Here is a 27,513-nt window from a genome sequence, read left to right on the forward strand (position 1 = left end):
GCCCTGAACAGGAAGTCCTGGGTTCCATAAGAAAGCAGGCTGAGCAAGCCATAGGGGAAAAGTCTATAAGCAGCAACCCTCTGTGGCCTCTACATCAGTTTCTGCCTCCTAGTTCCAGCCCTGCTTGAGTTCCTGTCCTGACTTCCCTCAGTGATAGACTGTTACCTGAAAATGAAAATACTCTAAGTAGTAATTGGTCATGCTGTTTCTTCACAAAGGAAACCCTCAATAAGACAGAAATTGGTACCAGGAGTAGGGTACTGATGTGACAGCATTGACCATGTGTTTTGGAGAGGATTGTAGAAGGACTTTGGAACTTTGGGTTGGATTGGCCATTGAATGTTCAAAGATTAATAAGCCGTCCTCATACTTGTGGTACAAGCACTTTACCAATGGACTTACCTCTCTTGTTCCCAAAATATTTTCTATTATAATAAATACTAAGCAGTAATGATGGGAGTGTTACCAAACTGTCATTGTGGTGATCAGTGTTGTCAACTTTATACAGTCTAGAAGAGAGTCTCAGTGAAGAATTGTTTGGAATATGTTGGCCTGTGGGCATGCTTGTGAGGGACTTCCTTTATCTGGTAAATTTTAGTGGCTACACCTTGAATGTAGGCAGGTCTCTTTCAAGGGCTGGACCCTCAAAGGAAAAAGACAACTAAGCACTAGCAAAGCAAACATGCATTCCTCTCTCTGCTAAAGACTGTGGATGTGACCAGCTGCCTCAACTTCCTGCCTGGACTTCTCTCAACAATGGTAGACTCTAACCTGCAAGTATAAACCAGACAAACATGTTCTCCTGGAAAGCAACCTTTGTCAGAACACGTCATTATAGCTAGAAGAAAGGAGCTAAGACAACTAATTCCAAAATTGTTGAGTAGTGTGAAATGACCACTAATGAAACTTTTTCTTTAGTTATAGGAGGGTGTGTAAGTCTTAGAAGGTAATTATTCAGCCTTCTTTGTTACAGTGTTGAGTTTCATCTAGTGGATTCCTTTCAAGTTTGCATTGTGATAATGAAATTGCAATCCCATACCATCCTGAAGTTTTGCATAATAACCAGAGAATGAACTTTGCTGTTACATGGCTGTATAGCTTCTCTGGTGTGAATATTTGCTTTGAAACATACTTCATATTATTTCACTGTTGAAAGATGAGAGAAGGTGTTCTAGGCCTAAGAAAGCCAATGGCTGACCATAGGGTCCTCTTGGATTTACCCATTGCCTTTGCCTGGTACAGCTTTGTAACTTATGGATGCCAGTCTTCATAATCATGATTTCCCCAATACTATCACCAAGCTAAAAGTTACTGTTTTCACATGCCTGTCTTTTTGGTCATTTTAAAGAGCATATTCCACAAGCAATATGATTTTGCTAATGGTTGCAAATAGTTTGCTGGGTACAAATTAATGAGGGCTGTCTCCTCTTCTTTCCCTAAGCAACTGGAGGCTACCTTTCCTACTCTAGCTCATTCATCACTCATACCTCAAGTCTGTACCCCCCAACAGAGCAGCCATATAACCTTCATTGCTGTAGGTAGTTTCTTCATGCTAGGCTATTTAATAGGTCACTTTCCCACCTTTTGCTTGTCCTATGGATAGTGTGGTACATGAGGACAGGCGTAATGAGCTATGGGGCAAAGATAATCCCCAGGAAATGCATCAATTGAACTGCTTTCAAGCCAAATTTATAATGATGTCAAAGTCACTTTAGAAAGCATTTCAGCTCTATCACTGAGAAATGAGGCAGCCAGGGCAAATATTCAGCAAGTTGTTATCAGGCATTTACTTGGTGGGATACAAAGCAGAGAGATGGAGGCAAAATCAGGCTGGGCATTTTTTTTTAAACCAAAATAAGCATGTTCAGCTTCATGGACAAGACCTGCCTACCCAGTAACACTGGGAAAGACTGTAGTAAAATATCAGAAGTAAGGTTTCAACTCTAAGTGGTGACCCAATAGAAAAAGGAACACATGCGTGTAAGAGGACAATTCTACTTTAAGTAGTTGAATCAGGAGAAGGGTAGCTGACTGCATTTGAATTGGATCTATAAAGACAGGAATCTTCCTATGATGGAGATGAGTGTTGAGGGGCATATGGGGACTGATGTTGAATTCCAGTGATCGTGTTACTGTGAGCAAGAGTGAAAAGAGGGAGGAGAAGCATGATGCAGAACAATTTTGCAGTCACAGGAACATCATGCCTGGTACTACGAAGGTTGTGAAAACTCCTCATGCATGTGTATGTGAAGCTGTGTGTGCAGAGGCCAGTGATCAGCTGCCTTTCTTGAGTGCAGTTTTACTTGACATTATTCTGTTGTGCACACTGGACTAGCTGGCCAGTGGATGGTAACCTGGCTTCCCTATAAGAAGTACAAGTTACATGGGATTCACAGCATAAAACAATAGCTAAAAAAGTACATTAGATTGCTGGCATTGTCAAAGCAAATTCCTCCTGACTAGCTGATTTATAATAGCAAGAATATTTCATAATTCTGGAGGTCAAAACTTCACAAATTAAAGTGGTATAGGGCTATTTGTTCTCTGAAAGTCCCAGAGGAGTGTTTTCCTTTTTTTCTTCTCAGCCTTGGCTGCCTCCTACCAGCAGGGAATGTCCCTTGTAAATGCATCAGGCCAGTCCCTGGACTCTTTTTGTCTCTGGCTCCCTTTATGTTCATTTGTCCTAACATCTTATAGGTATGTGTCTGTCTAGCAGCATGTGTGAAGGACACAAATCAACCTTGGCTATGATTCTTTGTGCTGCCTACCTCAACATTGTTTGTGGGGTCAAAGCCCCTTCTTTTTTCAGGAATTCACTGTGCATGCTAAACTGGGTGACCCCTGAGCTATAGAGAACCACCCATTTCTGCATCCCCATCACTGAACAAAGGCTGATTTACTGGTCTTCTGAGGGTGGAACTTAGAACTTCAAGAACTTACCTACACAGCCATCTCTCCAGCTCAAACTCTATTTTTGATAAAGATACTAGTCACCACAGCAAAGGCTCTTCTAATTCCAGAGAGTTCACATGAAGAACAGTTACACCAGCAAACATCTTATTTCCAAAGAAGTTACATTTTGAAATTCTGGGTACACATGAGTTTGTGGGGAAATATTTCAGCTAATCAAATTGAGCTTATTTATGCAGAAGTTTATAAATGACCAAAAATCATGGCTTAACCTTATAGCATCCACTTTTAATTCCACTGAGGGGAAGAGTATACTTATTGTTTGTGTGTGTGTGTGTGTGTGTGTGTGTGTGTGTGTGTGTGTGTGTGTGTGCACATGCCCTAGTGTGAGTGTGGAAGTCAGAGGACAGCCTTAAGTATAACCGGGTCTCCCTGTTGTCAGCAACTGTGTGTGCCAGGCTTACTAGCCCTCTAATTCCTTCATCCATCACTATAGAAGGAGGAGGGATGGAACTACAGATGCTTACTCAAGTTCCAGATTTCAAACTCAGCTCCTCCAATCTCTGTGTGAAGTACTTTACAGTGCTAATTCCCCAGGCATTGCCCTTGGGCTCTTACCTCCAAGTAAACTCATAATCTCTTGAATTACCACAACGATGAGGATCACTCAACCTCAACTATTATCATCAAATGTTATCTAGTCATGTGCATTCAAATATAACTGCTTTCCTTCATTTGTTTTCTTTGTTCACTATAATTTGATAACACCTATAAGGGCATTGATCACATAACCTAGTATCAAGTCTTTGTATATGTATGCACATGTGTGTGCATGTGGAGGCTGAAGTCAAGAGAGGAGATCTTCCTCAATTCTCCACATTGGTTTTTGAGACAGTGTCTCTCTGCACTTGGAACACATTGGTTTGACTAGACAGGCTGGCTAGTAAGCACCAGGGACCCTTGTATCTCTGCCACATCTTGCTGGCCAAGTTATCTGTCTATCCCATTAAGACTATTTTTTTATGATGGTAAGTGGCTCTCAATTAATAATTATGTCAGAAGAATAGGTACCTGCATGATGCTTTCTTTAGAAAAAGCACCAATCAGTAATGCTCTTCAGACAAATCTCTAAGGTCTTCAACTCTAGTCCTTCATTCTCACCAAACTGATGACATGTTTGTTAACTTCTAAGCAGTTACAGGGAGTTTCATGTACTTCTTACTAGTCAATCCTGTGATTATTATAATACTAACTTAACTGCTGTTTATTAAAAAATGACATATAATTTTTCAAAGCCAGCATTTATTGCATAACTTCTGTGAGCTTGGATTGGAAGCATATGTTTGTCTAAGATTCAGCCTGCAATGCTTGAAGAGATTAAGTGTGTTTGAAAATGTATATGCCAATAAAAGACATGGTCAACAACAGAATATAGATTCCTTATTTCAAATCCCAAGTAATTGCTTTTTCTGTCTTTACAAAGACATTGTTTCTGGTGTCAGCAAATAGTGGCGATTGTACATTTTATACTTCCAAGATCTTTGTTGAGCCCATATTCTAATTCTCTCCCAAGGCCACGGTCTGTTATTTCCTTGAGCTCCCCTTCCAATTCAGGGGAGGACTTTGACACTATGCTCGTGTGCCTGATGTTTCTTGAGCAATATTAATATTGTATTTGCTTATATAGAAATCTCTACTGGAGAGTGTCTTCATTTTCTGACAGGAGTTGAGAGAATTTCTTTCGGGAGACTGAGGCTGTAGTGCTTACCTGGTGTGCACTATACTCTGAGCTCAATCCCAGCACCACACAAGGCTGCCATGATAGTACATGCCTAAAATGCCAACATTCTAGAAGACAGAGGCAGAGGGTCAGACTTTCAAGGTCATCAGAAACTATGTAGCAAATTTGAGGCAAACTTGGAAGAAACATTTATTTTACTTGATTATTGTTATTATTTTAAGATTTAATATAAACAGTGAGACTAATTGCAAAACAAACCCATGCTGCTAGAAACCAGTCAAAAGTAAGCATTTCGACTTTTTGAGCAGCTACTTGACCCACTCGAAAATGAATGCACAATACCTCTGCTATTTCTGCCATTGATTACCTCATGTGGCTCATACATGATTCTTCGGGTTCTATGCCTCCAAGGTGAGATGCTTAACATAACAGCCTGGCTGCAGCCAAGCCCCCAGCTGTTGTTTTAACACTACACTGGGGTGCTTTTCCTGGGAACTGACTTAAACAAAATGCCACTGGCTTACAATCTGCTGTTAAATTCCTGGCCCACCAGGTGGTTCGTTTTGCTTCCAGACTGACTTGCATCTGCTAGCAGATTCCTCAGTAACTAGTGTCCATTCCCAGAGTAGGAGGCATTTCCCCATCTTGAGGCAATCTGGGGGTGAGTATAGTCAGCCTTCGAAGCCACTTCTCCTACCATCAAGCGCTTATGTTCCTTGATCTCTGGAATCTGTAAATGCCACTCTCCTCTAAAAATTCGCCCAGGGATGTGAACAGCATTAGTGAGCCTGTGCCTGGAAGCAGATACTTTATGTGCTTGTTTGTGCACACCTGTGAGGAAAAAGGATCAACTTTGGGTGTCATTTCTCAGGCATATCCCTGGATTATTGGGGCGGAGCTCTCATTGGCCTGGGATTTACAAAGGAGATGAGCATTGAGCCCCAGGGATCCACCTGTCTTTCTCCCAGTGCTGTGATCACCAGTAAGCATCACTATACTCAGTGCTTTTAACCTGGTTCTGAGGATCTCGCAGACATCCTCAGGCTTGCAAGACCAGCACTTGACTGGCTTCACTCCCACCCAGCTAAGCAGTGGGAATTCCAAGGCACTCTTAGCATTTTCCGTGTAAGGGGAGGAAGGTGACTTTGGGGAGTCAAACAGGTTATCATATAAATGCTTAAATATTGTAGATGTGAGCACTTCCCCGTGTAAGGGACCCTGGGAGTCTATGTGAAACAACCCAGTGAGTCGATATAGGTTTTAGACACATCTGGCAGATGCAGGTTCTGTGGCTCAGAGTTAGGAAGTTCTGCTCAGGATGACAGATTACAAAATATCAGGGTTCAAGCTGAGATTTGTCTAACTCCGGAGCTCAAAGGAAAGCTCAGCTAAGCACTTTTAAATTAAAATGATTCAGATGAAACTGTAATCCTGCTCCAGTCCCAGTGAGCAATCCTCCTCCCCGTTTTATCTAAATCCACAGGGCAGACACAGGTTAAAGACACACTTCATCTACTGTTGGGTAAACAAAGACAGCTCAAGCTGGAAGACAATTAACTCAGAGTCAGCCCACCATCCTCATTAGCATCCATTCTGCCAAGCACCCTAAGACGTGGTGCCTAGTAATTTATAAAGCACACTCACTTACTTTCTGTTTCTCTTTTCTTGTTTAAATCAGGAAGTCATACAAATCATTAAACAAAAGAACAATGACCAAATCCTTTATATGTCCCTTCACCTGGGGTCAGACAACTCAGAGACAGGAAAAGGGTTTTATGACTATCCTCAAGAAGTGGGTCTGGTGCATTTTTATTCTGAAACAAGGCAACTGGGTGTCTGGATTTGTGAGCAGGCACTGTGTAGTGGGAGGACAGAGGTGTGAAGATCTGACATCTCTTCTTCAGGTCTCAGCCCTGCTGTTCATGCTGGACCTGGGTTTGTGACACACACCAGGAACTTACTGCTTGGTTTTGCCTTTTCTCTCTTCCTTTTTGGGAAGTACTAGGGTTTGAACCAACAGTCTCATGCGTCCCAGGTTTAATTCTCTACAACTGAGCTATAGGCCCCACTCTTTATTGCCTCATTTTTACATGGATACCTTCTCTCCTGTGTTCTGACATGAGTTTACCAAAGCACTCAGCACAAATATCACCCAAGGAAGACAGCTACTACATATTTCATCTAACAGACCTGAAGGGAAGAAATGGGGAGGGGGAAATAGCCAATCAAAAACAAACAAAACCTACTTGCATGCTAGGGTGATAGCTCATTCGGTAAAGTTTTGCCTCGCAGGCATAGGGACCTTTGTTCAATCCCTAGAGTCCATTAATAAAAAAGTTAGGGTATTAATGTCATGTACTTATAAAGGAAGATTTCTGGGTCTTACTTCCTAGTTAGCCTAGTTTGGTGATTGAGAGATGCTTTCTCATAAAAGTTAAGATGGACAACACCTGAGAAACTGTAGTGAGGTTGTCCTCTACCCTGGCCACCCCCAGACACCAGCAAACAGACATGCATCTGTGATTACAGCCACTAACATGAAACACTTGAAACCCCATCACAGAGTGTCTGTGATTCATTGATAGGTCAGCCAGAATATATACTTATTAGCATACACCTCATCTGGACAAGAATTAGTTCAGGAACTTTCCATGTCCTTTACTGACTATTGTAGTTTTAATGTGGAATTTCCTCTATAGGATCATGTGTTTGAACACTTGGACCCCCGCTGGTGATGCTGTTAGGGAAGATTGTGGAACCTTCAGAGGTGAAGCCTTGTGGGAGGAAGTGAGCCATTGGGGTGGGCCTTGAAGTTTTACAGCCCACTTCTTTTTCAGATTCTGCTCCTTAACTGGGGATGCAATGTGACCAGCCGGCCACCTGCTCTTGCTGCCTTGCCTTTCCTACCAGGAAGAACTGTATCATCCTAGAACCAGAAGACAAAATAAGCTCCTTCCTCCTTAAGTTGCTTTTGCTAGTGTACTTTATCACAGCCACAGAAGTAACTAAGCCAAGGACAAAGTTGATGTTACCGCCATTGCACAATGCTAGAGACAAGCATCCTCATGGCTTCCTCTTATCAGGGCTCAGAACTGTTGCTAATGGCCATGGGTGTGAATGTGGGGGGGATGTACATCACTGTGCTGTGTCTTTGATGTTTCCCATTTAAATGATACTGTTTTTTGGTAATACAATTTTACAGTAATTTGGCACAATTTACGTAAGATACCTCATTGCAAAATTAACATTTTAATGCAAAATATAAGTATTCAACTTTTTCTAGTTAATAGCTATCAAAAAGTCACAAAATTAAATGATTAAAATTTATAGTCCAGGGTATGTATAGTGCAGCACGCTAAGATTCAAGTTTACATGTATATATAAAACATACATTTATTTAAATGTACTGTGTCCATGTAAATAGATTTAAATCTATAGACACAAACGTTGTAAACTAGGTGCTCTGACAGCCGTGCAGTGACTCAGCGGCAGCAGCTTGTGCCATCACTTCTCTGTTGTTGCTAAGAGTTGCATGTTTCCACTATGCAGCACATGCATGCCTGCCATCACAGATCTCTCTCTTGCTCTCTGCCTTATTTTTTCTGTTTCCTGTTCTATGTCTGTCCGTCCGTCTGTCTCTCTCTCTCTCTCTTGTCCCCACTCCAAGATGGCTGTTTGCTCTCTCCCCTCCCCCAACAAACCTCTTGCATTAGATCTGATGCTGGGCTTGATCTCTTAGCATCATAGCTTGGCCAGAACCCAACAAGACACCTTTCCAGGGCTCATCCTAACAATAAATAAATTCAATTTAAATGCATGCATATAAAAGAATACACCTTTGAATAATGATACGTATATTTCTATGTTCACATACATATTTACACACAAACATATGTGAGTGTACCTGTGTGTGTTTGTGTGTGTGCACCATATGTGTTAAGAGAATCAGTCAACTCTTGCTGAAATACAAGGGTCACATTCTCAAAGTAGTAATTTCTCACTCACATCTGTACATTTAAATACAGCCATCTGGAAGAGTCTAGGTTCACAAAAATGGTTTATCAGTATTCACATTGATGTTGCAAGTTTAAAGAACTCAAATTTTTAAGTGACTCTATTTTTAAAATCTTTCCACAGTGTCACTTGAAGTAAGATTTTTGCATTTTCTTCTATGACAATTTGGCTTTGCATTACCCAAAACTGACAAAGCCATTTATTGAGTTGTCATCTAATTGTTTTGGAAATTATTAAGTGACAAATCCATCTCCAAAAGGGAACACTGACAAGCTGACACATTATGTGGGACAAGGGAGGTACATAAAAGATGTCTGAGCTGCGACTAGAATATTCAGCAAGGAAGAAAGAGCAGAAAACCAGAGCTCTTTGATCAAGCTGCCTTTCCCTGGACCAGTCTGGGAGAGAGGCCTACGTGCACTGAGCTTGGCAGAGTGGTTGCATTCACCTAGGAGTCCCTGAGGTGTAGTCACCTGCACCAGCACTACAGCCTTAGTACTTCCAGGTCTGGGGCAAGCCAGCTCAATGGAAAGGACACCCAGACACTGTCCCCTAAGTAGAGCTGATTTGTCAAGCATGGATTCCCTATTATCTCTTCACTAAGGTGGCTTGGGCTACCTCTCCTATGCTATGTGCAGTTAGTGTCCTGTGTATGTGTAAACCTTTTACTTTCTGGGAGAGAGAGACAGACAGAGAGACAGACAGAGAGAGAGAGAGAGAGAGAGAGAGAGAGAGAGAGAGAGAGAGAGAGAGAACGAACATGTATGTGCAGGTACATATATCCCTGTGCATGTGTGTAGAGTCCAGAGAAGGATATCAGATATTCTGCTCTGTTAATCTCCACCTTATTTTGCTGTGGGATGTTCTGTATGCTGTGAAAATGTGATGCTATGATTGACTGATAAATAAAATGCTGATTGGCCAGTAGCCAGGCAGGAAGTATAGGCAGGACAAGGAAAGTGGAGAATTCTGGCAAATGGGAGGCTAAGGCAGAGAGACGCTGCCAGCCACCTCCATGAGAAGCAGGTGTTAAGATACTGGTAAGCCACGAGCCATGTGGCAACTTATAGATTAATAGAAATGGTTAATTTAAGATAAAAGAACAGATAGCAAGAAGCCTGCCATATAGTCTATACATAATATAAGTCTCAGTATGTTTAATTGGGCGTGAGTGGCTGCAGGAACTGGGTAGACACAGGAATATTCCAGCTACAGTATTTCTTTGAGACAGGATTTGTGATTGAACCCGGAGCTCAGCTGGCAGCCAGCAAGTTTAGCAATCCTCCTATCTCTGCCCTGCATGGCTCTGGGGTTACAAATGTATTTAGCATATCTGGTAGATTACCTGAGTGCTGGTAACTCAGATCCTCGTGCTCTTTCTCTTCTTAACTCATGTAGTCCCAGGAGCCCTCTGTGTTTTCTTTCTTGAGTTTGCACAAACACACAGGACTCACATGCAATGTCTGAAGTAACAGCACATCACAGAAGCGGCTACTTTAGAGGACGAGGGCCAGCCTAAAAAGCGGGTGGATCCCCTTCCCCCTTCCCCCTTCCCCCTTCCCCCTTCCCCCTTCCCCCTTCTCTCTTGGCCTCTGCGTGGTCTCTCTGTCTCTCTGTCTCTCCCTCTCTCCCACTTTCTCTCCCAATAGGCTCTAGAAAGGTAACCATGGCTGTGATTCTTCCACCAGCACACTCCTCTGGCTGGCCGCCGCAGGTGCTGGCCAGCCACCAGCATTGCTGCTTTAACCAACATTTGGAGTTTAACAAACAAAAGGCTGCAGAAGGTCCATGCAGAGTATGCACTCAATGTCTCCATATCCAACTGAGGAGGACCCACAGTCAACAGAGATGCTCAGAACGTCATGCTAATGTGTGTAACCTAGCCTGCTTGGTCCTTATCCCTTCTAGATACTCAGTTTTTCAGTCCATTAGTAGAAGTCTGGGCCTCCGTCATAAAGGAAGAAAGATGACACAAAAATGTAGCCAAATCTTTACAAAGTCAAAATTGTTTCTAGGGAAAAATTACTGTGCCATTTGATCTATTGACAGGCCTGAAATATGTATCTCCCCATCTTCACAGTTCTTCATTGTGTTCCTTTCCATGAATTTGTCTTCCATCTCACAGAAGACTGCCACATCCTACTTTTAAACAACTTAATCTGTTGTCTTACACATGTTTATACCCTAAATTATAATCAAACAAGATGAGAAAAGAGGGACCCAAGAGTCTTTGATAACTCCAGCATAATTCTAAGGGCCTTTTTAAATTTTATTTTTATTTTTCAGCGTGTGTGTGTGTGTGTGTGTGTGTGTGTGTGTGTGTGTGTGTGTGTGTAAATGAGTGTGATGCCTTCAGAGAACCTTATTTGTGACCCACCATACAAGGATGCTGGGAACTGAACTTAACTCACGTCTCTGGAAGAGGAGTACATTATCTTAACTGATGAGCAATCTATTCATCCCTGGGGACTTCTATGTGATACCTTTAAAGGGAAAAAAATCTCTCTATTACCTTCATCTATAGACTGTAGCTCAGTTTCTGATACAATCTCAGGCTATTTAATGAAATCATTATTTTTAAGGCAAGTTGGAGATGCCTGACACATGTTGTGGCCCCATTTGGAATTTTCTGGTGGTTCAGAAGGACATTGAAAGTGTCCGTAGACTCCCACAGGGAAGGATTTTCTCCACATGGACCATTGTAACTGCTCATAGACAGGAACACACATCAACTCCACACACCTCAGTTGGCTTGTTCACTTGGTCCACTTTTATTATCACTCTGAATCATCAACTTTGCATTGTGGCCCTTTGCTTGCAGCTCACACTGAGGCTGTAACAGCAAAGCCCTCCATGAGCAGCAATAGTGCCTTGTGGTTTTTGTATCTTATTCCTCTCCTTAACACTGACTGCTATTGTGATAATGAGCTTAGTAATCTTATTGAAGATGAATTTCCTTTGAACTCCTTTTCTTAGTTAAAAGCTGGGGAGAGTCTTTGTTTCCAGGAGCCCTTTCCAGGCCCAGAAGCATTCTGTTTGACTCCAAGCCAAGTAGACACCTGGGGCTTCAGACACTGGTCTCAAATCGTCTTCTTTAGGCGTCAGCAACTCCCTCAGGCTATTCCTACAGCTCCTCTGTCTGCTGCAAGGCCTCTGAGCTAATTGTCTCTAATGAGCTTGCTGGGTAAATGTGCCCATAAGCCAAGGAGAGTTTACCTTTCCCAGTGAACTTACAGTTCACTCAAAAAAGGGCTGATATCTCAGGCTTGTTCTTTCTTTTGTGTACAAAGCTCAAATTAAAGACACTGAGAGCAAGTGTCCTCTGGGTACCTTAGCCAGGAGTACGCCACACCCTGGCTTTAATAACAGTCATAGTTTTTACCATTCTAGCTCTGCTCAAAGCTCAAGTGCATGAATACACTCATGGTTTACACAGAGCTTCACAAAGTGAGGTCCCAACCAGCTGCCCCCCAATCACTTGATATTATTTTAGAAATGTAAATTCTTCACCCAACTCTGACCTATTGGGTCAGATGTTCTACAAGCAGAGCTCAGCACACTGTGCCTTAACAAGCCCTGTGGGACATTCTGAGGCATGCTCATTTATTGAAACTCCCTTTTACAGGTCATATGAGGTCAGCATCCCCATTACACTTGCTTTTCAAGGGAGGAAGCTAAGCCTCCTAGGGATTTAGTTATCTATCAGAGCCACAGATTATTTTAAACTTCAAAGCAGAGACAAAATATAGAAGAAGACAACAGCTTAAAGATGAAACATACATTGCATGTGTAGCAGTAAAACCTCAGTAGTGGGGGTAGAGATGTCTCGGTTGGTACAGTGCTTGGTGTGAAAAATGAGTACCTGAATCCAAGCGCCAGAACTTAAGTGAGAAGTTGGGAGTGGGAGAATGCATTTCTAACCCAGCACTGGATAAGTAGAGACAAGTGGATTCCTGAGGTCTGTTGGGCAGTGAGCAGAGCCAAATTCAAGAGATCCAGGCTACTGGGAAAACCTGCCTCCAGAAATACCTAGAGGAAGGACACCTAAATTTGAGGTCTGTCCTCCATATGCATGCATGTGTGCATGCATACTAGTACACATAGACACACATGAGCCAAATAAAAAAAAAGAAAGAAAAAAGAAAAAGAGAAAGAAAGAAAAAAACTCAGTAAAGAGAAGACAATTAAAAATAACTCTCTCTCTCAGGCACTATACTTAACAAAATTCAACAAATTTAAAGAAACAAAAACTATGCTAAAATCGAGATATTAATTCTGATTTGTTCTATTCTAAGGAGAAAGTCCTCAGAACCTAATTGGTTTGTATGTATTGAAAATACAGTTATGAGCCGAACATCCTGGGAAGCATGGAGTACTTTGACAACAAGATTAATATCATAACAGTGGATTCAGAAGAATTAATTTTAAGCAGATCATCCCGGCCCTTTGATATCAATTGCTGGATCCTATCCCCCTGCGAATTCGACAAGGGTGGGCACTACAGTCATCTGCTCATTCATAGGAAGTGTCCATATGAATACTAATTCTGAAGACTGCAAGTTGACTCCCTGTCCGTGGAATGTGTTTAAATGCCACCTGTGTAAATGTGGGAAAGCATTAGCTTCCTTGAAGAGGCTAGACCCCACACAGGGCAGTGCCCTGAAAGATCACAGCCAATGCTCACATTGAGTAAGGAAAACAGATGGACATTAGTCAGGAAGTTGTAGGACTGAGTGTGGAGCCAGAGGGCTAGAGAGAAGCCTGCTGAGGCTGGAGCCAGAACTGGCTGTTGACTTGACTGCTTGGCCCCTCCTCTCTTTTCAGCTGTGTTCCTTCAGCTTTAAGAGCATTGCAGGTCGGCAGAGACTGTAGACAGCCCCTGGGGCATCTCAAGGAGAGTAAACACTGAGCTTCAGAAGTCTATGTTTGGTGATTTAAAACTGGATCAATTTGAAGACAGGACTTCATTTCCATGTACTTCCTTCCACCACAAGCAAGACAATCTTAAACCAAAGTGTCTGAGCAGGAAGTATGGAGGAATGGATACTAGGGGTCAGGAAGCAGGTACCAATACACCTCCCATGGCTGCTGGCAAAGATGTGCTCAGGGGGACCAAGTTACATTTCTATCCAGTGGCACAGCTAGAACCCAACCTGCTGCACAGTGGTGATGGATTTTTGTATTCACGGTCCCTGTTAAATTGATGCCTGAGTATACACAGTTCTTCATTGACATCTTAAAATACAAAAAACAAGAACGAGAAACACAGCTTGTCTTAGTTCTTTGGGAGTTTTATTGAAAAATATTCATGTATATGTACTCATATGTTGATTAATTCTTTGAGAATTTTATACAATGTGTCTTGATTATATTCACCTCTCATTCCCCCCTCTACAACTCTTCCCAGATCCACTTCTTATCACTACCCCCCCCCCCACTTCATTTACTTTTTGTGTTCTTTTTAGAGGAGACTACCTCACAGCAGGTGTCCTGGTCCTTTGGCTCTTCCTGTATTTTGACCACCTTGACTGCAGTGTTCTTTGAACTTAGGTGTTGTCAGGTTGTATTACAAATGCATTAATTGGGGACAGGCATCCTGTGGTCAGGTGATCCTGCATTTTGACTAGTCGTGATTTCTGCCTGCTACAAGAAGGAGGAGGAGGAGAAGAAGAAGGAAAAGAAGCAGCAGCTACTTTGATGAAGGCCAAGAGATGCATTTATCTGTCAGTAGAAGGGTAAGTATTCGGAATGCAGGCAGATTATACTGGTTTTGGAAAGTGACTGTAGGAATTTCTCCACTAGGCTCCATGGCCTCTCCAGCCATGGGTGGTTGGCCAGGTTGTCAGTAGCAGACATGAATCCCCTCCTATTGAGCAGGCCTTAAGTCCAAGTCCAGGTAGCTGTTGATTTGTCCCAAGATATAAATTCCACTCTTGTACTTTTAGGAATATCTTGCCATATTGATCATTGTTGTGGTGTGCAGGCATTAGAGCTGAGTAGGGATATTGATTGCTTCTCTCCCTTGGCAGCTTTCATGGCTCCTTTCAACACTATTAGAGTTAGTCCCCAGGAAGGAGGTTCCATTCAGATCTGGACTGATTACCCCACGTCCTGGGTCCAGAGGGTGTGGTGTCTTTAGCTGGAGGGTCAAACTTTCTTTTTCTAGTACCAAGGACAAGAGCAATAGCCTATATTATTTGGGGGTCTCTTCCCCTGACCAACAACTCAAAAGTTTTCCCATGTCTGAACTGGGATTTTTGTTAGGTAGATAATAGATTCTGTGTGGGTGGGCAGTACATTGTCATCCCAAGTAGCATAATTTCAATTAATATATATGTATACACACAAATATATGTTATATGTAATTTTAAATAAATAATATAATTCCTTAGTGTCTTTTCAAACACCCTTAGTGTTATTTATCCCACCTCCTCTTTGACTTTTGAATAATATTCAACTCAAAAATTAATACCCATAGTATACACTTCTAATGTATGTGTGTGAAAAAACAAATGAGAAAAGTATATTTAAAATCCTGGCAATTGCCAGGTATGGTGGCCTATTTCTTTAATCCTAGCACACTGGAGGCTGAGACAGGCAATCATAGTGAACTTACTGCCAACCTAGTCTATACTGTGAGTTCTAGGCCGCAAAAATCCTGGCAAATGTCTTTGATGGTATGTTATATAGACTTATTACTTTATTTTAAAGATATTAAAGCAAGATTGTGGCAATGATACAGTGGGTAAAGAGTATTTGCTAAACAAGCATGAAATTCTAAGAATGAATTCCTTGATCTAAAATAAATAAATAAACACGCAAACAAACAAACAAACAAATAAATAAAAAGCCCTCCCCTTCTTGTAGCCCCAGGGCTGTCAGGGACAGAGACAGAGGATCACTGGGGCTTGCTGGCTGCCAGTCTAGCTCCAGTTTCAGTGAGAGGACCTGTCCCAAGAGACTAAGTCAGAAAGTGACAGAACATACAACACCTGCCTTCATTTCCTAAATTCACAGATATGTGTAAACACACACACAAATAAGAATGTGGACCTTGTTGTAGAGGAGCTATGCTTTAGTCTCTGATACACATATACATACACTCAGATAAGGATGTAGGTTATATTATAGAAGAGCCATATTTTGCTCCCTTAATGGTTCTGGGCATCCTGGTGATGAAGAGAGTGCATCTTTAAGTCTTTGTGTTCATGTATCTAGCTTGGTGCTAGGCACATAATGAGAGCTTAAAAGATATATGTTGATAGTAATGAGCTTCTTTCTCTCAAATTGTTTTCTGAAATTGGTAGGCTTAAAATAGTATATCAAACAGTGATCAATACTCAGGACATGCTAGGCAAAATTGGCAGAATAAATGTGTATAAATCAAGAAGATAGGAGAGCATCTCCCAGAAAATTTGGGAGCTGCTCAAGGATGAAATTGGGGAACTGATGACTGAAATGCACAATCCATTGTTTCAATTGACCTCGGGGTAAGGAAAGTGCTGGGTAACCATCGCAAGCATTTTATGTGCAAAAGACTCCAGAAAGCTGTGGAAATCACTAAGCATCACACCACAGGCTGAAGGATCGGACTGTCAAGTACGTGATGGCTCATGTGTTTGGTGAAAGGCAGTACAGTTTTCATAAAAGTGAAATGCAAAATGAATCTGAAGAAACTGCAAGACACTCGGAGGACAGGGAAAGGCAAATGTGTTCACCGATTTTCTCATTGTTGTTACAAAATAGCTGACAGGAAGCAATTTAAGGGAGAATAGTTTATTCTGGTTTACAGTTTGAGGGAATATAGTTAGTTCCTCATGGGCACATGGCTGCAGGAATGGAAGTCCATTCTCCACATTGCAGCTGTAGTCAGGAAGCAGAGTGGGGGCAGATTAAGCATCTCCATGTTCACCACGTCTTCCCACAAAGACTCCATACTGGATTGTTCCAAGGAGGCTTGAGTTTCCATTTTGATTTAGTTGAGCATTGTGTTCTGAAATCTTGATGGAAGCTGCTTCATCTCTGTTATCATTAGTTCTTGACTGCCAATGCGTTTACGCTACTGTGTTACCCATTGGCTTATGTGTTTAGACGTCATGGATAGGCAAAGCTGAGTTCTGGCTCTGTCACTTTATTACATGTGATGTAGCCAAGCGCCCTCGACATTTTAAAATTTCAATTTCTTCTGTAAATTGAAGCAACCAATAGGCTTCAATAGAAGGTAAAATGGAGAGCTGGAGAGATGCCTCAGTGGTTAAGAGCCCTGACTGCTATTCCAGAGGATTCAGGTTCAATTCCCAGCATCCACAAAGCAGCCCACAACTGTCTATAACTAGTTTCAGGGGACCTGACACCCTCATACAGACGTACATGCAGGGAAAACACCCATGCACATGAAACAAAATAAACAACTAAAGGAAAAGGTAAAATGACATGCTCATAATCTTAGCAGAGTGCCCAGTTGCATGGAGTTCTGGCTGAAGAATATCTGCTGCATAGAAATGCATGTTGTTCTGGGTCAGATACCCCAAGGAAGTTACTGTGAACTATGGAAGTTGTCTTCTGAGTTAAGATCATCAGCTGCATGGGCACTGCCTTGCAGTCTTCCTTTTTTTCTTCACAGACATGCCTCTTCAAGTTTCTGTTTTTCCTCAGGGACCTTGTCCATGGTCTCCACACACTTCAGAAGAGAGTCTCCATGTTATCACATAAAGGATGGTGAAAGCTCTACCATCTTGGAAAAACTGACCTGCATCACATCCAGGGTGTCCCTTCATAGAAAACGGACTGGATGGAGTTCAGGAAGATGTGAGTAGACAGGTCAGCTAAATAGAATCAACTGTTTATGATCCAAAGAGAAGAAGCTGCCAGCAGCAAATGTTTCTAGGTGAAGTTTGCACCTGAAAGTTGCTTCTTGGAGTGTATTTGCAAAAGACAAATGAAGCAAATTATCACAAAGAGTACAGGCCATTGGTAGTGTGGGAACAGGATTTGAAAGAAAAAGCAAGTGATTGGGAGGAGGGGAATTTTAAATACCAGGTTCACACCAGCTGACTCTGTTTCTTGTTTTTGTGTTTTCTTTGTGAATACAATGAAGAAGGGGTGACAGTGTCATCAAACATTCTAGGTGACTTGGAAGTCTTCAAGTAGGAGAGACATGGGTTGGATCCCAGAAACAGGTTTTATACCTTTTTGATGCATGTGTGAAAGCAGGCTGCAAAGTCAAGTGCTTTTTTTTACCTATTTACCGGTACCCCACTAAAGACCTAAATGCTGAGCTTGGGAGATGTCTCAGCAGGTAAAGGTTCTTTCTCCTAGTCTGATGACCTGGGGTCTATCCCTGGAATGCACAGCGTGGAAGAGAACAGACTTCTGCAGCTAGCCATTTAGCTTATACACACATCCTACCAACACACACACAGTGTAAAATCACGCTGGCTCAGGCTGCTGCTCAGAGTTAGAATTTTAATCTCTGCATTCCTCTGATATGTCTACACCACAAACTAGAGAGACTTCAGACCCACTAGGATTCCAAAAAATTGTTGCAAGTCTGTCCCTGAGACACCTTCACGCCTGATAATTTAGTGGTCAGGAGTTCAGCTTGTTAATAAATCATGAGGCATTGCTAAGTGGCTGCTCAGTGGCCTCATTCATGAATGTTCCACTCAGGGCCAGATCAGAAACTCTACAAATTGGATTGCTAGTGCATGGAGATTATCTCCTGTCTATAGCAAAGGTGTCTTTTAAAGGTTCTTACCCTGAAGTGAACGTGAAGTAAAGGAAATCTCTTGGGTGCTAGTCAATTGATGTCCCACACTGTGTACTGTCTGTGTTGTTTGGTACACCTACTCTAAAAACCATTACAAACAGAAGCACACCAAACTTCAAACCTCTGCAAACAACCAAATGAGCCTGAGGCTGTAACTGTTAGGAGGGAACTTACCTCCTCAGGTATGCCTCAGGCCATAAGTTCCAAGCCCCCCCCACCTCCCCTACTCTACCCCACCCCCACTCACACAGAAAAAAAAAATCAGGGTGCTGAAAAGATGACTCAGCATGGACCCTGCTTCCTGTACAAGCATAAAGATCAGAGTTTGAATCTCAGGAATTTACTTAAAAAACTGAGTGGGTGTGGCCTTCTGTCTGTGATCCCAGTGCTGAAGAGGTGGAGACAGGAGCTCCTTAGATCAAACTGGCTAGTTAGTCAAGGTTTAAAGATGAGCTCTGAGATCAGTGAGGGATCCTGCCTTAGTGTATGAGAGAATGATCAATGAAGATGTTCTCAACACATCCAAGTAACTCTATACATAATAGTACACATGTACACACAGGAATGTAAGCAAAATTTGAACACACATTTTGAAAGACCCCCACCAAAGGCCCAGACACAGTTCCCCCCAAAACCCAGAAGAGCTGAGGGAAGAGATATCTTAAAATAAACAGAACTGAGTCAGTTACCCCTTCCTGGAGAGGTGAAGTCAGGTGTATTCAAAGATCAAAGTCAGGATGTCTGGTGGTGACCCATTAACCACGAGATGCCCCTTTCTGGAGATAACATGACTGGACCCAGAGATGGGTTGTAAAACTCCTGACAGGGCAAACAGATAAGCTGAAATAAGACAAAGTCCAGGCCTAGGAAAAACTGGACCAATCAAGGATGGACCCATACTAACCCCCTCTCCCCTACGAAATTTTGTGGGTTTTGCCTATAAAAACAAGAAAGAGTAACTCTCCTCTCTGCCTCGTGGCGTCAGGCATGGTGGATCAGAGTTCCCTGCTAGCTTAAGCTACGCAGGTGCGCTTTGGATCGAATAAACCTTGCTTTTTCATTCTGGTACGCTTGTCTCGGTGGTCACTCTGGGGGTCATGATCTGGGCACAACAATGTGAGTCCACATTCATGTCAGTAGGCATACACACATATTCATACATCCTATACACATACAAAAACAAGAAAGAAACCCTTAAAAGATGCTCTCAGACAGCATGCCTGAAGGTGATATTTCATATTGATGGGCTTTCATATGGGGGTTATATGGAAAGTTAAATGGGCTATTCAGAAGGTTATGTTAAAAACAAAACAAAACCAACAAACAAACAAAAAACCTCTTTTTTTTCCATTTCATTCCCTGAAACCTTATCCCTGAAGTAAAATTTTTAAAAATTCAGAAGGAAAAACTAAGATAATCTATTGTATCTGTACATGTGTGATTTATGATTGTATGTTGAGAGATCAGTATCACATATCTTCCTTAGTCTCCCTACACCTTATTTTTTGAGTTAGGTTTTTTTTTTTTTTTTTTTTTTTTTTTTTTTTTTTTTTTTTTTTTTTTTTAACTAACCCTGGAACTCACGAATTTGGGTAGACTGGCTGGCCAGTAAGCCCAAGAGATCACGGATCTCTGACTCCCCAGAACTAGGGTTAGAAGTGTGTGCCACCATGTCCGTTCTCTCTTTTCCTCCATATAACTGCAGAATGGAACTCAGATCCTCCCAGCTGTGCGGCCAACATTCCACTCACTATGCCATTCTCCTGCCCAAGGCAATCTGCTTAACCATAGCAGGTTTTGATGCAAGTTCCAATATTAGCCAAAAAGGAGACTTCACCTATTTTGTGAAATGCTTGTAAAATACCAGTTTGACAGACTTTCTTAGACCATTTCTGAGTTTAGACACTATTTGCAACACACAGGCAGAGTTAGGTATAGTTGATGATTTCTTACTTTTATATTTAGCAGTGTGTGAATAAAACAGTGGGGTTTAATATTGTTCTTCCAGAGTAAGTCTGACAAGGTTCACATTTCAAGTGAGAAAAGGGGAAAAAACAACTGTGAAAATTTAAAAAAAAAAGTAAGAAAGGAGAAACAGACCATAATTTTGCAATCAAGTATATTTAGAAATAAAACTTAATTTTGACTAGTGGTGTAATGGTGCCTGGATAGTGTTGGGTGTTGAGGATGATGGGATATTGTGGCAACCATCTTGTCCTTCCACACTGCAGCTCTAAGAACCGTGATGATTCCAGATGCTTTTATTAAACACCAAATTTAGTCCACTGTGTCAAGTCTTAATTCCCCATGGAAGCAGAAGAGAGAAATGCCTGCTTGAAAGAAATTAAAAACACTTGGAATTCAAGTGAACCAACACTCCAAGCAAGGTTAAGAACCCTTTGCCAGCTGTTCCCAAACACAGAGACACCAACTTTGAAATGCATCCTGAGGCCCAGGGAGGCTGAGAGAAGGCTGCTAAGATCTGAAGAAAATGAAACTTGGATCTTTTTTTAAAGATGGAAACAAAATGACTCAAAACTGCAACCCCATCTGAAAACAACCAGTTCTGATTGAAAACCCCAGGGAAAATAAATAATCCCACATCTATTTTCCCCTCTAAAGTCAACATAAAAGTTTCAAATGGTTTCCCGGGCAGAGGACTGCTTATTTCTTACTCCAAACTGAACCGTAAACCAAGCACAAATCTGTAAAAATTGATGTGGGCTTCAATATTGAGAAACAAAATAGAAGATCCTCCAAAGAGTCTTTTCAAAATGAAAAACCATGCTCTGTGAGAATATTGCAACTGATATCATAAGTGACCCAAGTAAAGATAACAACAATAATATTCAATATTCCATTTAGTAAGAAATCTGAATGCTTACTTTACCCCTAGTCTCAATTAGAGACCCAGGTGGTGGATAGGCAGCAAGCATCAAGGCAGCTAACACACATTCTTTTTGCAAGGTTGGGTTAACACTGAAAGATGGAGTGATGAATTCAGGGATGCAGACAAAGGTTCTGTGGGGAAAAGAGTGTGAGAACCAGCACCATGTCTTCCCATTTCACGTTCTTTTAGAAAAAAATTGGTGGTGTTTTTCTCCTAAACCAAAAGCAGCAATTGTTTATGATATTTTGTTCAAAGCATGAAGTTTCCTTTTTCTGATATTTACATATATGTTTATGCATGCATATATGTTTACACATGTGTACACCTGTGTGCAGAGGCCTAAGGTTGACTCCGGGTATGTTTCTCTGTCACTCTTTATCTACTTTGGCAGTGTCTATTGTCTTTCTGGTGAGTCTGGCTAGCCAGCATGTTTTGGGAGACTCTAAGGATGCCATCACATCTACCTGACTTTTCTGTGGGTTCTGGGGATCTGGACTCCATCCCCACCCTTCGATGGTGAGCACAGTGACTGCTGAGCCGTCTTTCTAAACCCCAAATCCATCCTCTCGAGACAACTTCAGGTAGAGCAACCCTGTGCTCACTCCCGCCCCTGCTTTCTTTTCCTTACAGTTTCCTGACCACCGTTGGCTTACATGAAGGTCATGTGTCTAAGGTCAGATGTTGGGGCTGCAGCAGGGAAGAAAGCTGTTTTATAACTCAGAGCAGGTGCATTACTCCCAAACTGGTCATTACTCACAGTGCCAGCATAATTCTAAACTATGCCATGTTTTCTTTCTTTCTTTCTTTTGTTTTTTTTTTTAAGATTTATTTACTTTATTATGTATACAGCATGTATGACCAGAAGAGGGCACCAGATCTCATTACAGATGGTTGTGAGCCACCATGTGGTTGCTGGGAATTGAACTCATGACCTTTGGAAGAGCAGTCAGTGCTCTTAACCTCTGAGCCATCTCTCCAGCCCTGCCATGTTTTCTATATTTGAATGTTTTTACAGCCTTGAATGATGGCTGGTCAACACAGTCAGACAAGAGCACAGATTCCCCAGGACAAATCCCACGCTTAGTGACCTTCGACAAGTGACACTGTTCAGTTATTTAGGCAAGTTATGTAAAATGTCTGATATATACTTAAACAGATAAGCAGACATATATCTTCAACCAATATGATGGTAATTGTCAATTTGACAGATTCTAGTGTCAGTTGAGAGACGAGCCTGTGAGCATGTCTGTAGGAAACTATCGTGATGGTTCTAATGTACATGGGAATATCTTTCCACTGTGGGTGGCAGCATCCTCTGGCTAGGATCCTGGACTGTATAACAGTGGAGAAAGTGAGCTGAGCACTAGCAAAACATTGATTGTTCCTTCTGATTATGGATGCCACGTGACCAGGCCCCTCACCCTCCTGCTGCCATGATGGATAGTAACCTTGAATCCTAAGCGAAAATCAGCCCTTTCCCACTTCCCTTGCTGCCATTGGTAGAATTTTACCACAGCATCACAAAGGAAAGAAAACAAGAGCAAACAGCACAGTCTCACTGACAGGTTTTGTCAGTGTGGTTCTCTGTTTTTACAGATGACATAACAGATTCTATAAAAAATACATCAAGACGTAAGAAAGGGAGGAGCACACTGAACTCTCTCCAGATGACACTCTGATTTTCCTGGGGAGAGAGTTACACTGGCACCAGGGTCTAGAAGTGATTTCATTATTTTCTCAATGGGAGCAGGACAATGATTAAGCCCCCTCCCCACCAGTCTGGGGACAGCAAGATGCCAGAAACACTCACTGGCCAGCATTAGCACATCTGTTATTCACTGGAAGACAAAGGATTTCCTACCCAGATGCTGTCTTCTTGCTTGTACTGCTCCCAGTTGTGCCCTGTGTCGCTGAACATCAGGCCATAGCTTGTCACCCAGTCAGAGCTCCCGTATCTTCCCTGTGTGGCCACTGCCGTGATCTCCACTCTGTTGCCCAGGTCCATCTGGAGCCACTGTTGGGCATTGGAATCTGCTGGGGACCAACCACCAGTTCCTGGAATAGGATGAAAGAGAGACTGGTAATAATGCCTAAGAAAGTCACTGTTTCGTATGTCAAAGATCAATGAAACTAGGTTCCACTAAGGCACCATTGTTCCCTGCCTCTGAACCTATCTCCCAGTACTTTCAGAGCCAAATTTCCATCCTGTAACCCAAGGGTCCAGGTTCCCTGCAAGTGCGGTGTTTACAGAGTCTCTTTCCATTCCCTCCTCTTTCACTTCTTTCTTCTCTCTGTCTGAATTTGTATTATGAATCCACCAGGGAATTCACCCGTATCTCATTATGGGAACAAAGGTGAAAGAAGACATTAATTGGCCTGTTCATGGGCATCATGTGTTCATTTAACCTTTATTCTTCATGAGGAGAATGCTGGGTGAAAGGGAAAGGAAAATCCTATGAAAGCTTGCGAGGAACCCCCACAAGAGGAAGACGGAAGTTACAATGGTGGTACAGGGGGCAGCTGTCTTAGGAGGTGTTCAGAAAGGCCTTTCAGTACACAGACAGGGAAGCTGGAAGCTGCGGCCAGCAGACCATGCCTGGAAAGGGTGGGAAGCACTAACAGTCACTTCTCTCACTTATCATAGGGAACAGAGGAGGGAATGGTGTATGCACACTCTCAGGACAAGAGGAAGCACTAACAGTCACTTCTCTCACTTATCATAGGGAACAGAGGAGGGAATGGTGAATGCACATCTCAGGACAAGAGGAAGCACTAACAGTCACTATTCTCTCACTTATCATAGGGAACAGAGGAGGGAATGGTGAATGCACATCTCAGGACATGAGGAAGCACTAACAGTCACTATTCTCTCACTTATCATAGGGAACAGAGGAGGGAATGGTGCATGCACACTCTCAGGACACGAGGAAGCACACTGCACATTTCATATGTAGCCTGCTGCACCCAGGCACACACGGACTTTTCAACAGCTGCTTGGCTCCTAGACTATTCACAAATTATAAACTTTGTAGATAATAAATATTCATTCTCATGGAATTGGAAGACTTGTGGCTTAAGTTTCTGTCTCCATCTCAAGTAGGAAAAAAATAAATCAATATGAACCTTTACTGACTGCTGAATTCTTAAATCCTCTGGAAACTGGGGTGAGGAGCATCAAAGAGTGTCCTATAAGATGGACAGTTACGTGGTGAAAACCAGCCATTTTTTCTCAGAACAGGCGGTGAGAAGGCTACTGAGCTTAGGAGAATAAGTAATAGATTCACCTTTTCCTTCAACTTACACGCTGTTCCCGTGATGCTCTTTTTTATCTCCCACCAAGTGGAAGAGCGTTCACTCACATCACGGCTTGGCAGCTCAGGGACTTTCTGTATCCTGGTCCCCACTGCACAGTCCCTCACTGTATGTGACTATGCAGATCTGGGAGCTGGGGGAAGTAAGGCAGAAGCCCTCCTGATCTTAAGACATATGTAGGATTTGAGGACTGTCTTCCAGTATCAGATACTCTCTAATATTCTTCTTTAACAAGCTTCTTTTTATTTATTATTAATAAGTATTTTTATTATTATAATTTTATTTCTTATTATTATTAATAATAAGATTCAAAGCAGGGAAGGAGAAAGGCATGTGATTGCCATCTACTTTGAAATGTGTTCTGAGTACTGGGTATGACATCAACAAGATAGGTAGTATGGTACACTGATACTTCCCCCTCTTTCTGTAGTGAGAGGGTGACATGCATGTGGGGGGTACATGGGGTAACCATTTTCTGTAGCTTTCCATATTATTACAACTGTAACCACAAGACCAATTTCTCAAAAATAAGCTGTAAGTGGATTTCCAGGTCCCCTCTGCCAGGTGCTCTTGCTTTTCCAGGATGGATACTGTGAACAAGGTCTAGATATTGTTGGAACCACAGTTTCTGAGTAGTTAAAGAAAGATTGATTTGTATGCTAATGTTTTTGCATGTAACATTTCCTTTTAGTATATCCATTGGATAAGTGCATTATAAATTATACATGGGAAAAGATAAAAGTGTAAAATGACACACACAAATTTAAGAGTGGGCAGAATAATGTAGACACTTGCCCTTTTGAGTGATGTTTACTAGATTGCAGTGAAAATCTTCAAGCATTCATAATTTTCTTTTCATTGCCAACAATCTTCAACTGAACTTCTTAATCATGCTTTAGACCTTTTTAAAAAATAAATATTTACATGTAAGATATTATATTAAAACAGAAGAAAATAGGACTATGGTGATGGCTCAACAGGTAATGTGCACACAATGCAAGATGGGAGTTTGGGTGCCAGTACTCATGTAAATTCTAGGCAGGTGTGCTGGCTTAATTGTAATCTCAGTGCACAGGAAGTGAAGAAAGTGTTTGCTTCCCAAGCAAACAGGCATGCTAGACTAGCAGGGTCAGTGAGCACCTGGCTTAGGTGAGAGATTATTTCATCCATATAAGAAGTAGAAAGCAACTGAACAGGATACCCAGGTTACAGAGCCTTGGTCCTCAATATGCACACCTGTATATATGAACATGTATCTTCACATACACATGCAGACACACATACAGACATTCAAGCATGCCACACATTCACATAAAAAAGGAAAGTGTAGCAGTAAGTGTGTACCTTTATAAAAAAAAAAAATGTAGCAGTAAGTGTGTAGCTTTGTAAAAAAGAATCAGTTAAATAAACCAAAGCCAAAACTAAACTACCAGGTATTTAACATAAGATGATTTCTTCAAGAATGTCTGAAGAAAATAGTATTTTCCTTTTAATTGGAGTAAGGGGGAGAAAACCCCATCTCACTTTGTTAACCCTCCTGAAAGTGAACCAGAATGGAACAGTCGCTGTGAGCATTCATTAACAGATGAAGTTAAGCACATTCTGAACCTTCCAGCCTCAGCTTAAGTACTTAGCATGAAGGAACATTCCCTGGCTAATAATTACCTAGGCCTTTTTCCCTGGTATTGAAGACCCCCCCCTCACACATTGCAGCTAATAGATAGACTCTCAGTGTTCTGTGGTTGTCACAGCAAACATTTTATTAGCCAAACAGTAAATATATTTTGGAAAATTATGAGGGTGACCTCAAGAAATGTGTAGTCTTTCTAAAACAAACTATGTGCTTGCCCATTACTATTTCTGAATTATTTAAAAATTCAGTGAACATGAACACAAATACATGGAAGTTGAAGTCAAAATGCCAACTGAGGCAGTGTTGTCCATAGTCACAGCTGATGACTCTGATTTCTGAATATGAGGACTGTCATCAGTCCTGCAGTTTACACTTCAAAGCATTTGAAAGAAATTTCTATTTCAAGAAAGTGTAAAAACCTGTATTTATCTATTATTTTTTATTTATTTACTCTCTCTGTGTGTTTGTCCATCTTTGAATACATGTGTGCCCAGGTGTGCAGAAGAAGGCTGGAAGACAGTTTTTGGAATTTGGTTTTTTTCTTCTATCATGTGGGTTCCAGGGCATAACTCGGACCGTTAGGCTTGAAAGTAGGTGCCTTTACCTGATGACCTATCTTTTAAGTTGGAAATAAAAAAAAAAATGATCACACCATAAATATGTGCAATATTCAGAGTTCAGCCATACTTTTCCATATGTAAAATCAAGGATGATTGTAAGACTTAGTCTGATTTCATTTCTAACAACCTAAAAGCCTCACCTACTGCATACTGGACTGTTGACATTATATATATGTGTGTGTGTGTATGTGTGTGTGTGTGTATACATATGGACATATAATATATATATAAGAACAGGCCCCATGTAGCCCAGGCTGGCCTCAAACTCCTTATGTATCTGAGGATGACCTTGAACTCCCAATTCTCTTGCTTACACCTCCTGAGTGCTGGCCTCATAGGTGTAGTGTAGGGAATCTAATCAGGGCTTTGTGCATATTGGCTAACTACCAATTCACTTATATCTGAGCCTCTCCGCTAGGCTGCTAACTTCAGGTTTCATGTTTTTCAGAGAATGTGGTGCAACTAGACATTAGTGTGAACAGAGACCTGGCTCTGCACTCAGATCTGCTTCCAAGGTTAGGTTACAGGAGGCTCTCCCACCTGTACTCACAGCACTAGGAGTCAGGCAGCCTATCCAACCTCTTACGACCCACAATTGACGAAACAGGGGTTCCAGTTCAGACA

At 41.8% G+C, this 27,513-nt stretch overlaps 1 protein-coding gene across 2 annotated transcripts in view; it reads right to left on the reverse strand.

Moving 5' to 3' along the window:
* Cntnap5 (contactin associated protein family member 5) overlaps positions 1-27,513 on the reverse strand; it is a 902,127-nt gene that overhangs the window by 679,257 nt on the left and 195,357 nt on the right. For both annotated transcript variants that reach the window (XM_036201821.1, XM_036201822.1), the window contains exon 3: positions 23,186-23,379. In XM_036201821.1, coding sequence (XP_036057714.1) covers positions 23,186-23,379 — 194 coding nt within the window. The remainder of the gene's footprint in view (positions 1-23,185; positions 23,380-27,513) is intronic.

The sequence above is a fragment of the Onychomys torridus genome, chromosome 11 (genome assembly GCF_903995425.1).
Source record: "Onychomys torridus chromosome 11, mOncTor1.1, whole genome shotgun sequence".
Classification (NCBI taxonomy): domain Eukaryota; kingdom Metazoa; phylum Chordata; class Mammalia; order Rodentia; family Cricetidae; genus Onychomys; species Onychomys torridus.